The sequence below is a fragment of the Globicephala melas genome, chromosome 1, assembly GCF_963455315.2.
Source record: "Globicephala melas chromosome 1, mGloMel1.2, whole genome shotgun sequence".
Classification (NCBI taxonomy): Eukaryota; Metazoa; Chordata; class Mammalia; order Artiodactyla; family Delphinidae; genus Globicephala; species Globicephala melas.
This window is the reverse complement of record NC_083314.1, coordinates 74,313,908-74,326,094: the sequence shown is the minus strand read 5'-3', so window position 1 is coordinate 74,326,094 and position 12,187 is coordinate 74,313,908. Positions and strand designations below refer to the sequence as shown.

Below are 12,187 nucleotides of genomic sequence, written 5' to 3'. Positions count from 1 at the left end.
TTGCCAGCCCCGCTCTAACTGGCAGTACATTTCACGTTTCCTGAAAACATTTTATAAAAGGAAAAAAAAAAAAGAAGCCGAACAACAACAACAAAGGGAAAAAGAAAAAGAGCAACACCTGAACATCCTCCTGCCCCCATAAGACTGAGATTCTTATTCCTCCCCTGAAATAATTATAAAGAAACATTTCAGGCAAAATACTTAGTATTAATGGTCTCTCACTGCTCAACCTCCCAACCACGCCCCTTTCCCTTTTATGTGTATGTCTCAGAGCAAAATAAATTCATTAATGGCTTTCCACATACAAATACAATAGAAAAGAAACAAGTCTGGAACCTGAACTATCATGGGACCAAACAGTATCTTGGCCCTCTGGGAGTTTGTCAGAAAGTGTAAGCCTCAACAGGAAACAGAGGCTCTTTCTTCTTTCAGTTCAATACCCTTCCCATGTCCTACTCACCAGGAAAAAAAGTGTGTTCACATCCCATCTAATTTACAACAGAAGATACCCCCATCCTATCCCCCAAACATAAAAATACAAGTCTATGCCCCTAGAAGGATCAAACCAGCCTAATTCCCTCCCACCCCCCCACCCTGAAATCTTGCTACATAAATACATGTATGTGTTTGATTATAGTATAAACAGCTCCCAATCAGCTTCCAGTTCTAAGCGTCAGCAGCAGCCGTTGCCAAGCCCCGGGGTCCTGACCCATTCCAGAGGAACTTGCCATTCTTACTCAGCTCCCGGGCTTCAGGGTCATCATTCCAGCGCCGCTTCAACCGAAGCTTGGGGGGCATCAGGGCATCTTCTTTCTTCTCAGGTGCACCGGGCTCTTTGCCAGGCCTGTCCTCACTGTCTTCAGTCACCTCTAGGGGTTCTTCACTTGGGGTGCTAACGGGTACAGAGGGCCAGACAGGCGGTGCAGCTGGGCGGGCAAAGATGGTGCCTTTTTCCTCTTCTGTGGTCCTGCTTGGCACACTGCCCTCTTCTTGACAGCGCTCCTCCTTTTCTCGTGCCGACTGCCTGAGACTCTCAGGATCCTTCTCAGAGGCTGGTTCCACCTTAATTCTCGGGGGGACAGGAGCCAGCGTGGGAACAGTGACAGGCGCTGCCTCCTCGCTGCTCTCCACCCTCTCCCGGTTCTTCCGCCCGACAGGTGGGGGCTGCAGCTTGATGGAAAACTGGGTTGACTCCTCAGGATGCATCTGGCACTGCAGCGGTGGAACCATGAGCCCTGGGTAACGAGGAAATGTCCGCGGACTCAGATGGTAGTTGAACACAGAACAGGCTTGAGAATGAAGGTAGTGTTTCATTTCCTCAGGGTTGAAGGAGAAGCAACTGCTGCTGGTGAAGGGGCTCAGGCCTGGCGACGGGCTATAGGAGAAGATGGTGGGAGTCAGGGAGAGGGCTGGTGAAATGGGGACATTCAGGACGCCTCCACGGCCGGGGATGGGAGAGATGGCGAAGGGACTATGGGGGTCAGGGTACATCCCTGGCCTAGAGAACAGGGGAAGCATGATGTCAGGTTTGCGCTTCTGATGGCCAATCCCTCCGCCGACAGCATTTCGGGAGGACATGAGATCCACACCCCGGCGCCAGTCAGCGGCCGAGCCATCCTCCAGCTCCGAAAGCTCCACCTTTCTATCAGTGCCAGTGCTTGACTCCTGGCCAGAAGCAGTTAGGGAGCTAGCAGAGAACCGCCCTGGCTGCACATCACTGGTTGGAGAATGGGTGTCCAGAGGTGGGAAGTGGAAGCGGGAAGAGGCTGTTGGCACTGCTGGTGCACTCTGAGGAACCACACCTGTGAGGGAGGAAAAGACAAAAGGCCACTTTGGAGGTCCGGTCATTCATTATCAGCAATTTTACTTATGCTAAACAAGTACAAGATGTTGAAGAGCAACAGAAAATAAACATTCCGGCTGGACTGAATCCCTCAGCTGCCTGTCTCCTCAGCTTCCTATACTCAGTTTAGTCGCCACCTTTCTCTAGAGTCTTACTGTCTTCACAGTACTCATTACTATCCAAAATATCATTTACTTGTCTATCTGTATTCTAAAACATAAATCCCATGAAGGCAGGGACTTCCTATTATTTGCAAGTAGATTTCCAGCAGTTCAGGGCTTAATAATTAGTAGGTGCTTAATAACTACCAGTTGAATGAATGAATGGGTATTACAGCCTTCTCCTCTGCAACTCTAAATACTGTATATATATCACCTGCTTTAACTCTCAGCTTTGCAAATCATCTTTTCTTATTTTCATAACTTTGGCCGTATCTATAAAGTAAGCAAGCAAACCAAAGGCAATGAACGAAACTGGGAACGATATGTATGTAAACAATGCATTAAAAGGCCGAAGACCCTGCACCCCACATATATGAACACAAACAAGACCACATTTTAAGAACAAAAACAGATCACAAAAAGAGGCTATGTTTGTTAAGGTAGGTTCTCATGGTGTACCTTTTATCATTTCTGATATACAATCACTACTTTGTAGAGATTCAAAAATTTTTAAATCTCTCCAATCTATTTTCTATTATACATATACTGTATAATGATCTCCACTACCATCCTGCTTTCAAGCACTGAGGACGCTGCGAGAAAGTCGAGTACCTACCACTTCTCCCAAAATCAGAGTAAAAACTGAAGCTCTAGGCCGAAACCAACACTGTGCTACACATGTCAACTTCAGAGCCTCACGAGTTAACTCCCCCGAAAAGGTCCTCCTGACAATCAGAGCATAAGAGAGGTATGAGGCCTCAGGGACCCTTTGGGCGCCTGGGAGGCATCAGTGGCTTCTATCACTGATGATGTCAGGAGGGCTATTTTTACTCTGAGGGAAGGATAAATGAGAAGAAAAAATAAGAAAAACCCAAATAAGTGAAGTGTGGTGATCCAGGAGAAGAAACAAAAAAGGTGCACGAGATACGATGTGGGTAGGAATTGCTTGCAGTCTTCTATTCTTGTTATAATTGAGTCATCCTCAGATAGGACTCTGGAGTCGGTAGGTATGTGCAAGACTGTAGCTTTCTTGGCACATATGCCTGAGTAACACTGCGCCAGCGCAGCATTTCAAAATGATGTTCCACAGAAAACTGGTCTGCAGGTCTTTTTTCTAAAACCACTGATTTAATTGCACAATTAGGAAAAACAGATGGATGACCTTGAATATAATTTGAGTAGAGTCAAGAGGGTCTCCAAAGTATCACTTCTACTAGCTTATTACAATGGCTAAAATTCTATTCTTTTTTGATTCTCCTGGATCTTTATTTTGTATTAAGAGCACATCTATTCAAAAGCAAAAAAACACTTCTATGTGTTCTGAAGGACTGAATAAGTATAATGTGTGGGGGGGAAGGGAGGTGGTAGAGAAGGTCTCATCTCCTAAACAATTTAGTTTTTTGCTTTGTTTTTTCTAAACTGGAGGCTATCTCAGTCCCTACACAGGCTAAGGCACACTGTAAATCTGCAAAAAGGAGACAGAATACATAGCATTTTCCAAATGCATTTAGAGGGAGTGAAGGAAGGCAATTTGTAGGTGGCATTCTGGATCCCTCACCTCTGAGTAACTGCAGCAGCCCTATTTTTATATGTTGTATCAGTATGTTGAGATAACAAATCTAAGACTTTGTCTGAAAACTAAGTTTGCTGCTAAAAGAAGTATGAATAACACTGCTTTGAAGAAGACAACCTTCGTGGAGCCACTATGAAATCAGAGTAGTAGTAGTAGGTAACCAACTGGTTTTTGAACCCCTTTAGCAAAATGGAATAAGGCCCTTGTCTAAGTTCAAACCCCGGCCCTACCACTTAATAGCTGTGTTACTCTAGGTAACTTACTTACTTTTCCGTGCCTCAGTTTCATTACCTGTAAAATGGATAATAACAGGACTAATCCTCATGCTATGAAAACTACAAGAGTTAATATTTGTAAAGTCCTTAAACTGGTACCAGCGCATAGCAAACTGCATGTGTTTGTTAAAATAAATAATTTTTTATTAGACAATGATCATGATTAAAAAAGCAAAACTTTAAAAGGCATGTATCATTTAAATATGGAACATATATTAGATAACAGTATTAGAGCATGTTAAAACTTCCTGGGTATGGTAATGTTGTGAGTAGAAGGAGAATGTCCTTGTACTTGGGAGATACATACTGAAGTACACAGGGATGAAGTGTCACATCTGCAACTTAATCTCAGAAAATAGAAAAAGTATATGGAAATATAAAGCAAATGTTTATCTATTGATTAGTGAATCTAGGTAGAGGATATATGGGTGTTCGATGTTCAATTTTTTCCTCAATTTTTCTGTAGCTTTAAAGTTTCCTAAAATAAAGATAAAAAAACTGGGGTGGGGTGAAGTGAGGTCTCAAGTCCATCCTTGAACTGGTCTGCTCTCTCCCCACACCCTGACAGGCAGCATTTTTACTAGTATCTTCTGTATCTTTCCAAGGTTTCCTATGTAAGTACATTTAAAAAATACATTTTAATGTAAATATTAAAAATACATTTAAACATTAAATATTAAAAAATAATAAAAAATTTAAATGTATTGCTTCTATTTTTAAAAACACACAGTTCAAAATAGCCCAACTGTATCAACCCACCATCTAGACAATATCTCTCTAGCCTCCAGGATCTTAATCCACATAGCTCTGCTTCTTCGAGCATTTATCACATTCCACATTGTATTCCGAATTGTGTTAAACCTCATATATCTTATCTCTCCTGCTAAATTTTAAGTTCCTTGAGGGAAAGAACTCCCCCATAATCTTTTTCTTTTTCTTTAGGGCTTAACACATTATCTGTTGAACAAATGAATGAATCGAAAACCAGAGAAGGAATGTATGATCTATTTCAATAGCTCAATCTCTCAAGAATTGTTTCCTGAGAAAGTGTCCGACAGATAACTGTATTCAAGCCACTCTGATCAATCTTTGACTTTGCTGTCATCCTTAATTTTTTTTTTTTTTTTGCGGCATGCAGGCCTCTCACTGTTGTGGCCCCTCCCATTGCTGAGGACAGGCTCCGGACGCGCAGGCTCAGCAGCCATGGCTCACGGGCCCAGCCGCTCCGCGGCATGTGGGATCTTCCCGGACGGGGGCACGAACCCGTGAACCCGTGTCCCCTGCATCGGCAGGCGGACTCTCAACCACTGCGCCACCAGGGAAGCCCTGTCATCCTTAATTTTATCATTTGTAAAATGAGGGTACTGAGATGTATACTTTATTTGGCTAGGAGAGTTGCATGAGTTAATTCACAAAAACACTAGGCAAAAGTACCCCCATTAAGTAGATGTTCAATAAATGTTACATTCCTTTGTCATCATAAAAGTTAACCTGAAACATCTGGTCTATCTGCGTAAAAGTTCTCTATGAACTAATGACTCTAGTTCTTTGGGGTTATCTGTAACCAGGATGTAAAAACGAAGTAGTATCCCTAAAAGTTTTGCTTTCCCCATGACTTTTTGATTAGGATCTTGAGCTTAGTTAAGGATCAATGTTGGTTCAACCACCTTCAGGCACGATAGGCGGTGCTAGGCCACTACTGTTAGGTTTCTAGACCAGAGTCTTCATATAGTGAGGGTCCAGATTTCCTTTCCCTGGAAAAGCATATTACTCCCAAGGGCTGATGAATGCCCCATTCCAGGTTGTCCAAGTGGCTAGACTTGTGGGTTTTCAATAGAAAAAAAATGGGTCAAAGACAGAAGAACAAGACTCACACACTCTGGTATACCCAGCTAGAGTCAAAATTCCTCTAGGTACACAGGAGGGGGGTAAGGGTGAAAAATAGAGGAAACAAGATTCCAGTGGTTAGAACAGGTTTGATTTCCTAACGCCTCTCCCTCAGGCACAAGGAAAGAAAACAGGTTGTAATTAGAGAGATGCATTCCAATACCACTTTTATTTTTTTTTAAATGCATGCCCCAGGGACAGAAGGGAGTGGTTACAGAAGAGATGGAACTGTAATGATAGCAGCATCAAGCTAAAACTGCCCTAACTTGTTGTGTGTAGTAATTACATATCTGCCACGGATCTCAGCATTATATTCTCTCAGCCACACCCCTGCTCTAATTTTTCAGGTTTCTTCCAACTTTTCTCTGAGAAGTTGTAATACTACAGAATCACAATCAGATTTCTTGGCCTTGTACAATGCCACAAAGACAGAGCATTAATGGACTGCTCAGAAACTAGTTAAACACAATCTATTTTCTTAGGCAGAGGTCTGATTTGCATCTTAAAACAAACAAACAAACATCCTTATCAGAGACTGCTTTCTGCATCCCTGAGAGGCAGACCCAAAACCTCTGTGAGAAGCTGTAATGGAAACCTGTCCTGTGGAGAGCCTAGAGGGGAAGCCTTGCAGCACTTCAGAGGAGAGAAGGTCAAGTAACCCCAGAGTCCTGTTCTCTGAGGCGTTGTTGGTGCAGATCAAAGACACTGCTTTTCACTGCAAACATATGAACCTCCTTTCTGTGATCAAGGATGCTGTGGTTTTGATGATATTCACTTGATAAGGGTGAGCTTGGTTGTTTCATAGAAAATCGGAAGTGTTTGTAGAAGCTAGTTCTTGTCTATGAAAGAGCCACTGGGCAGGGTGTTAAAACTCTGAGTCCTGAACTTAAAGATCAACACAAACCTATGGAACACCATTCCTAAAGAGGACAATGCAATAATATCTAGGAGATGACAAATAATATGCAGAAAAAGGAACCAAATAAACCAAATCTATCTTGATGCTGCAGAGTCTATCACTTCCTGTGAGATGAATGGGAAAACTTGAGCAAGAACGCAGAGGAAATCCAGGGGATCATATTACTTCGGTGTTTCTAAATACCCCTTAAATGTGACAAATCCTAGACCTGGGTTGTTTTTTTTTTTTTTTTACACTGAAGGTCTCTCTCTTTCTGATCATTTCTACAACTGTCCATTCAAGGATAACTCAAACATGTGTATCTCAAACTGAATCCTCCTCCAGAAATTTAGGTTCATATTTGACTCTATAAACACATGTCTCTAAAAGTCCCATCAACTCCCTAAATCAACATATGCTTCTGGAATCCTGAACCCCTGCTGGGATCACCTTTCCTTTTCCCAGTCACACTGAGCAGATAACAGAAACCATGGGTGTGTTTTCCCTTCATAATGTACCTATGTCCTAGATTTCGGTTTCTGAGGGTCCAGAAGAAAGCTTCTGAGAAAAGCAACCAACTAGGCAGGGTATTACAGCATTATATACTGGGACTTACATTTTCACATATTAGACCTGGGTTTTAAAATTCCTTTTCAACTCAAAATTTATTCCCCACCAAGAGAGGTTTGCATCTTACCACTTGACCGTATGTTGATGAATGGGTAGTTGGGCATCACCAGCTTGTTGAAGTTAAATTTATAAGTAAACCTTTTCCCTTTTGTTTTATGAAGAATCCTCTTGTTGTAATAGTATCTGTAAAAACAGGAATGCACGTCAATTTATCTTCTAGCTACTGACAGTTTTTGATATACTTAGGTAACGACTAAGATCAACAATTCTTGCTGAGTATTACTTGCAAACATCACTATCATTCTTTTGCAGCCTTGCCCTTAGGTTAGAGCTGGGAGACCTAAGAGCATACTTTTCCTATTCAATTTTCAACTAAATTCTAGTCCTTTACAAAGACAATCTCACTTTGAGATCCTGAACACCTATCCTAGCCCCAACCACCTTCTTCTCTCTCTCTCTATGGTTTCAATTCTTTAGCCCATTTCCTTCCTGTTCCACTGTATGTCACTGCCTTGTTTCTCCTTTCTGCCTTGCCCAGGTGGGGGCAGACAAATCTCTTGGGAGACCTGATGTGGTTAGTCTGGAGGCCTAAGCTCAAGGCATAGACAAAGGAATGTAGAACTGTTTTATGGTGGCAGGTCAAACAATGGTACACCCTGATCTGGAAAACAGCAGTCAGCCTGGCCTACTTCACTTTCAAAAGGAAGTGAGAGGCTCCAGCGATGCTGCTGCCCAGATTTTACATTCAGGGTCACTAACAGTGAAGGAAGGCAAGGGGATTTCAATGTACGTAGAACCTTGAGGCTTGAATCTATTCAGTGGCATAGGTTATAAACTGGCCCCTGGAGGGCTAAAGGGTTATGAAATGTAAAGACTGACAAGGGGAAAAGAAAACCTGCAGAAACTTATAGTGACCAATCTTTAGACATGCTGGAGCAACCTATGAACTGACAACTCACTGAGCTCGCTGACTGGTTCCTGAATAGCTAGGGTACTACCATGCTGTGAGTGCTCTCTTGTGTGCTTGCTTCACGCTTTTTCTAGTTTCTTCCAGGAGAGCCTAAAAAAGAGAAATTCTAAGAGATTTCTAACAGGGAAGTGTAAATTAATCTTTTGGATTATAAATGAGCTCCAATCCAGGTTTCACCACACATTCTCGCCCACTACAGAGCAGAACTGGCTGTCAGGATCCAGTGCCAGCCACGTTGGAATTCCCTCCTACATATAACCAAAGATATGCCTTTTCTCCTCCTGTGCCTGTGCTACCCAGATTCAATAGCTCCCACTCCCACTTTAAAGCTACACCTAAAAAAAAAAAAAGCTACACCTATTCACTAGTGTAGTCTCTTATCACCTGATACCTTTTTTATCTAACATTCACCAAACTACTTAAGTCTCCTTCCAATCTGTTAACACAATGGATTTGGGAATCCTTTCCCTCACCTCAGGGCCCGGCTCAGCTTGTCATAATTCATCTGTGGTTTGCACTTCCTGCGGCCCCAGAGGCGGGCCACCTCGTCTGGATCCTTGATGACAAACTCCCCGTACTCTCCCTGCTGCCAGGCGATGACATGGCGGAACTCCTCCTTCTGCAGCAGCTCCAGGATGAAATGCCATAGCTGGATCTGCCGGGAGCCCGGGGACGACTCTGTTTTATAGGCCCAGTCAGGAAACTGATACCCTTTAATATGAAAAGGGCAAGATCAAGGTAGTCAGGAGCTAGGAACATACATACCTGTATCCCCAACCTCACATTCCAATGCTCAGAATCTCTAGAGTGCTGTGCAAACATGCCACAAACACACTTTCGGTCAGCTGGGGCTAACCACAATAGCCGAGAGGAAAGCAGAGAGAAGTTACCTTTCCTTGTGGCAATCATTAAATCTGATAAGAGCTGGGCAGCAGCACCCAGGTGTCTAATCTCTTACCGTTTCAGATCTTACTAAATCTCATGCCTACTTTCTGTAAGGACATGAAAGTTCCAAAGGGAACAAAAAGGAAAGATAATGTTTTAGGAAAATACAACCTTACCCTCAAGGTTGGAATTGTGTCTCTAACAGGAAAGAGATGCTAAAGCTCGGGATAAGGGTGTGGTGACCAGACATGTTAACATTCATCCATAGGAAACAAGCCTACAACTGTCCTAGCAGTATCTACCCTGTCAAGAGGCTGGCAGCCATGGTCTGGCATTTGTGAACCAAACCCAAGTGGAGAGAAAAGGAACCACTGAGGGACATTCCAGGTATGTCAGAAGATGATTAACTTCTGCTCACCTCCACCTCCTTCTGGCTTTTCCACGATGCTACAGCCTGCTTTCATTTTCACCCTCCTGCTGAGAGATACAAGCCACATCAATTACTTTAAGGTGCTATTTATTTATTATCCTCCCAATGTGTTCTGGCACAGCCTTTCCCCAAACTTCTTTTTCCCTGTCTTTCCCTCCTTATGTAACCCTCTTTCTTCCAAACATGTCACCTCCAAACTGCTAATCCCCAAGTCATCAAATGATGCGTGCTCAAGTCATCAGCTTCAAAGGCCATAATTATCTCCCACCTGACTTTAAGCCACAAATTGTAAACACTGTTTTTAATATTTGCTTTCTTCCCCCTGACCAGTCCTTCAAATGTAAAAAAGGGTATGGTGAAATGAGTCCAAAAACGCAGCCAAAACAAGTCAAACAGTTTGTCTTCTATTACTAGACAGGCCCAGATGCCAAGATACACAAGTCTGAGTTCACCCAGATGTACCAGTTTAAAGAAGAGTTAAAAAAAAAAAATCCAAAGCCATCTGATTGCCACTCAGGAATGAACATCTGATTTTGATTTACTTTCCTGAATTATGTGAGATGGGAGAAGGAAAACTTCTCCCAGTCAGAAACTGCCCCTTCCTCCTTGAAACAACACCCTGGGATACATTAAGTAAACACACCAAATGTACAGTTACTCTATACAAACACACACACACACTCCCCCAATTTTTCTTTGAGAAAACATTTTACGTTTTCTCCCTTTAACAGGAAGGAAAAAAAAGCAAGCATTTCTGGGAACCTTCTGTTCAACAAGTGGAGGGAGTCTGGCTGTGATTTGAATTCATTCCACTCAGATTTACAGTTCCTTAATAAATTTCCTGTTCCCAGCAGCAAGCAGCCTGTATCAGTCCATCCTTTAACAAAAAGGAGGGAAGGGTAAAACTGCCAGAGGGATATGCGGGCAGAAGGCAGATCTACCCTCAGCCAGGCAGTTCCCCAGGGTGAATGACAGGCCCTCAGTACCAACATTAGCAGGAGTCTGGAGGCAATGTAGGTGCCTTAGTGACCCCAGGGTGGGGTGGGTACAAATTCCTAATCTTGAAATTTCATCTAACCTAGGATTCCTCTAGATCCTTTGAATCTTTTTTCTCACCATACACATCAAGAAGACCAGCAAGTTTCGGGCTATGAAACTACCAGGGAATGAGGATGAGATACATACCCCAAAGGAAGGAAAAAACAAACATAAACACAGACACAGAGTTACACACACAAGATACACAATAACAAGGCCCCAGAGCTGAGGCAGGAGTTTCCTCTCCCGGCTGCTTCCATCTCCGTGACAATGAGAGAGGAAAAACACTAATTTCCCCACGGCTCCAGGAAGCTGCCCTGGACGCTAACAACTAGATTGCTCTGTCGGATCGCGGGGTCTTTATTCTGCCACCGGAATGCCTTCACCCACCACGACTCTGCGATCCAAACCCCGCTGCAACAATGACTTGCCCAGGAAGCTCTCTCCCGACATCCCAACTCCCCGATTTCACCCATAAAGGCCTCCCTCCCAGGGGCCCGTAGGCGCCTCTCCATGCCTTAGGCAAATTCATTCCGAGGACACTCTGTCCAAGTAGGATCACTCATCTCAACTCTGCAAAGCCCGGCAGGCCCCTCGCCTCCCTCCGACCGCGACCATTCCCCAAAGAGTGAGGCTTGCAGAGTCTGGTGCCGCGGATCCCCCGCTGCAGCTCCCGGTCCCGACTTCCGCAGCCCCGGAGCCTCCTTTCTACCTGCCTCCCGGCCGGGCCTCCCTCGCCCCGTGGCCTCGAAGCTCCGCGGAGCCACCGCACGAACACTGCCTGGATCCCCGTCGCCCCTCAGCCGCGGGGCCCCCTCCCTCCCCCGCCCCCCGCACTGGGGGAGGCCCGGCTGGGTTGGTACGTGGCTCGCCGGGCGGCCCCGACCGCAGGGACGCCGTCCACGCCGAAGCCGGGGGTTCTGCCCAGAGGAACCTGGCGGCGAGGCCAGGACTCACCTCTCCCCCGCACGGTCCGCCTTCGGTCCGGTCTCCTCCGCGGCGTCTCCGGCTCCTCCTCATCCACCCCAGCAGGAAGTGACCTCCTCGGCTGCTTTCGTCACTTCCATCCTCAGCGGAGAGGGCGGGGGAGGGGGCGGCGCCCTCCTGCCGGTCTCGCAGCCGCGCCGCACCGCGCCGCACCCAGCCGCGTCTCCCTTTCCTTTCTCCTTTCCGCAGACGCCGACTTCCGCCCGCACCCAGCCCTCGGCGCGCGCTCCTCCCGCCGCGCTGCCCGCGCAGCCACCCCGGCGCGGCGCGTGCGTCACGTTGCGGGGGCACGTTAGGCACGCTCGCGGCGGGCGGCAGGGCGGGATTCGGCGGGACTCGCAGGGGGCCAGCGGGGCTGCTGGGGGCTCTTCCGCCGGCTTGGTGTGGGCCAGGCGCTGACCCGGGGGTCACGCCTGTCTCGGGAGGGGACCTCGCAGAACCCACGGGAACGGGCCCAGCGCCGGCATAAAGCTTCCCCCAGACCGCTGAGAGGGGGTCCCCCGTTTCTCCGTAAAAGGGCCCTGCGACCTCCCAGAGAGGAGCGCCTTCACAATGGGAAGAGATACCCACAGACCTCAGAGGTCGTTCGCTGCCATCTAAGAAAAGAGTC

At 45.8% G+C, this 12,187-nt stretch overlaps 1 protein-coding gene across 4 annotated transcripts; it reads right to left on the bottom strand.

Annotated features, from left to right (window-relative positions):
* Positions 1-599: 599 nt before the first annotated feature.
* Positions 600-11,762, bottom strand: LOC115844788 (ETS translocation variant 3). 4 transcript variants are annotated; one of them, XM_030842249.2, is made up of 5 exons: positions 11,548-11,762; positions 9,541-9,599; positions 8,711-8,948; positions 7,335-7,450; positions 600-1,802 (listed from the first exon to the last, which is right to left on the bottom strand). In XM_030842249.2, the coding sequence occupies exons 2-5, from the start codon at positions 9,584-9,586 to the stop codon at positions 667-669; spliced, it is 1,536 nt and encodes a 511-aa protein (XP_030698109.1). In that variant the 5' UTR covers positions 9,587-9,599; positions 11,548-11,762; the 3' UTR covers positions 600-666. The 4 variants fall into 4 exon arrangements, with proteins under 4 accessions (XP_030698109.1, XP_030698110.1, XP_069902530.1 ...); XM_030842250.2 differs by having other exon boundaries at positions 9,541-9,596; XM_070046429.1 differs by lacking the exon at positions 11,548-11,762 and adding an exon at positions 11,303-11,328.
* Positions 11,763-12,187: the final 425 nt, after the last annotated feature.

Excerpts from the sequence above, each read along its gene's own strand:
- LOC115844788 (XM_030842247.2), bottom strand. The coding sequence starts at position 9,619 with ATGTGGCTTGTATCTCTCAGCAGGAGGGTGAAAATGAAAGCAGGCTGT. Across the intron at positions 8,949-9,540 it reads AAAGCCAGAAGGAGGTGGAG|GGTATCAGTTTCCTGACTGG; the intron begins GTGAGCAGAAGT and ends TTCATATTAAAG. Across the intron at positions 7,451-8,710 it reads AAGCTGAGCCGGGCCCTGAG|ATACTATTACAACAAGAGGA; the intron begins GTGAGGGAAAGG and ends CTGTTTTTACAG.